The 1,779-nt window shown below is 68.3% G+C and overlaps 1 protein-coding gene across 1 annotated transcript in view; it reads left to right on the top strand.

Moving 5' to 3' along the window:
• CHLNCDRAFT_25512 (hypothetical protein) overlaps positions 1 to 1,779 on the top strand; it is a gene marked incomplete at both ends in the record, with an annotated part of 8,271 nt that overhangs the window by 4,084 nt on the left and 2,408 nt on the right. Inside the window, 6 exons of the mRNA XM_005845765.1 lie at positions 35 to 133; positions 378 to 443; positions 645 to 739; positions 959 to 1,038; positions 1,216 to 1,315; positions 1,602 to 1,742. Of these exons, the coding sequence (XP_005845827.1) occupies positions 35 to 133; positions 378 to 443; positions 645 to 739; positions 959 to 1,038; positions 1,216 to 1,315; positions 1,602 to 1,742 (581 nt within the window). The remainder of the gene's footprint in view (positions 1 to 34; positions 134 to 377; positions 444 to 644; positions 740 to 958; positions 1,039 to 1,215; positions 1,316 to 1,601; positions 1,743 to 1,779) is intronic.

The raw sequence follows: 1,779 nt of genomic DNA, 5'->3' as shown, positions 1-1,779 counted from the left end.
TTTCCCCCCCCCCCCCCCCCGCCCCGCCCTGCAGGCGCCGCCGCGGAGAGCCGCGACGCGCTGGCCAAGACCCTGTACGCCCGCCTCTTTGACTGGCTGGTGGCCGCCATCAACCGCAAGATAAACTCCCTGGGTGGGCGCCTGGGCTGGGGTGGCGCTGGGGTGCTGGGCTGGTGGTTTTGGTTGGTGGGCGGGCTGGCGTGGTTGGTGGGTCAGTAGGCGGGTGGGTGGAGATTATTCTCCTGCCCACGTGCGCACCACAGCACGGCACCACTTTAGTGCGCGTGCCTGCGGGGTTCGAACAGGCGCCTGCCCTGCCTCCGGCTGCCCCGCCTTACCCCGCTCCACCTCGCCCCCTTGCTGCGCGCCGCCCGCAGGCTCCGGCGGCGGCGCGGCCTCGGGGCAGCAGCAGCGGCGCTCCATCGGCATACTGGACATCTACGGTGGGAGGGCCCTTCCTCGTGGCAGCAGCCTCGTGATGTGCTGCCTTCTTTTGCTGTCGCCGGCACGCAGTCGCATGCCTCGGCGCCGGCGCTGACTGGGCCGCGCGAGGGTCGCCCCCAAACCGCCGGCCAGCCCAGCGCTCTCGAGGGATCGACGCTAGAAATAACTGGAAAGAAAGGCACGCTTTCTTCCCCCCGCAGGCTTCGAGTCGTTTGACCTCAACTCCTTTGAGCAGCTCTGCATCAACCTAGCCAACGAGCGCCTGCAGCAGCAGTTCAACGCGCACGTGTTCAAGGTGGGCCGGCAGCAGCACCTGGCATGCGTGGGCGGGTGCCGCGTGCGCGGGCGGCAGTGCTTGGGGCCCTTGGCGGCTCCCCGCCGGCAGTGCATGCGCTGCCGCACGCCTCCCTGGCCCTTTCCTGACCCTCTCCTGGGCCCTCCCTCGGCCCTCGCCCTGCCCAGCCCACCCCCCGACCCTGCACACCCTTCCTTTCCCGGGTCGATCGTGCCGCAGGGGGAGCAGGAGGAGTATGCGCGTGAGGGCATCGCCTGGTCCTACATTGACTTTGTGGACAACCAGGACTGCCTGGACCTGTGAGGGGGTGGTGGTGGTGGCGGTGTGTGTGGTGTGTGAGTGCCTTGTTCTCTGGGTGGTGGCGGGCTGGGTGACGGGGACGAGCTGTGGGGATTGGGGGGTAGTGCTAGGCGCTGCCCCACCCCACCACGCACACCCCACCACGCACACGCCTCGCCCGCGCCGCCTGCCTGCAGGCTGGAGGGCGGCGCCGCCAGCCTGGGCGTGTTCCCGCTGATCGACGAGGCCTGCCGCCTGCCGCGCGCCACCTACCAGGCACGCCTGCGCTGGTCTAAGGTTTATCTTGTGCTGGGCCGCCACACAGGGCGCTGCGCTGCTGCGCCACATGCGGCCACGCGCTCATGCAGGCAGCCGTGCATATGCATTCACAAGGGGCCTTGCAGAGGAGCGTGCGCTTGGCTTGTGGGGTTATACGGGCTGTGCCCGCTCCACTCCCTTGGTGCCCCCTAGCACATTTGCCAAGCACACTTGGCAACCCACCAAGCTCCACCCATCAGCACGCACACAGACATACACACACAGACACACACTGTTCATGCACACTAATCTTCTCCCCCCGCAGGACCTGGCGCACACGCTGCGCACGCGGCTGGCCGGGCAGCCCCGCTTCGGCGCGCCGCGCCGCCAGCAGCACGCGTTTGTGGTGGACCACTATGCTGGAGAGGTGTGCTACTCTGCGGAGCACCTGATGGACAAGAACAAGGTGGGTTTAGGGTTTTGAGTTGGGGCGGGTTGGGGCG

The sequence above is a fragment of the Chlorella variabilis genome (genome assembly GCF_000147415.1).
Source record: "Chlorella variabilis unplaced genomic scaffold CHLNCscaffold_16, whole genome shotgun sequence".
In the NCBI taxonomy this organism is placed as follows: domain Eukaryota; kingdom Viridiplantae; phylum Chlorophyta; class Trebouxiophyceae; order Chlorellales; family Chlorellaceae; genus Chlorella; species Chlorella variabilis.
Note: the sequence above shows the minus strand (reverse complement) of the source record. Positions and strands in the feature narration are given on the sequence as shown.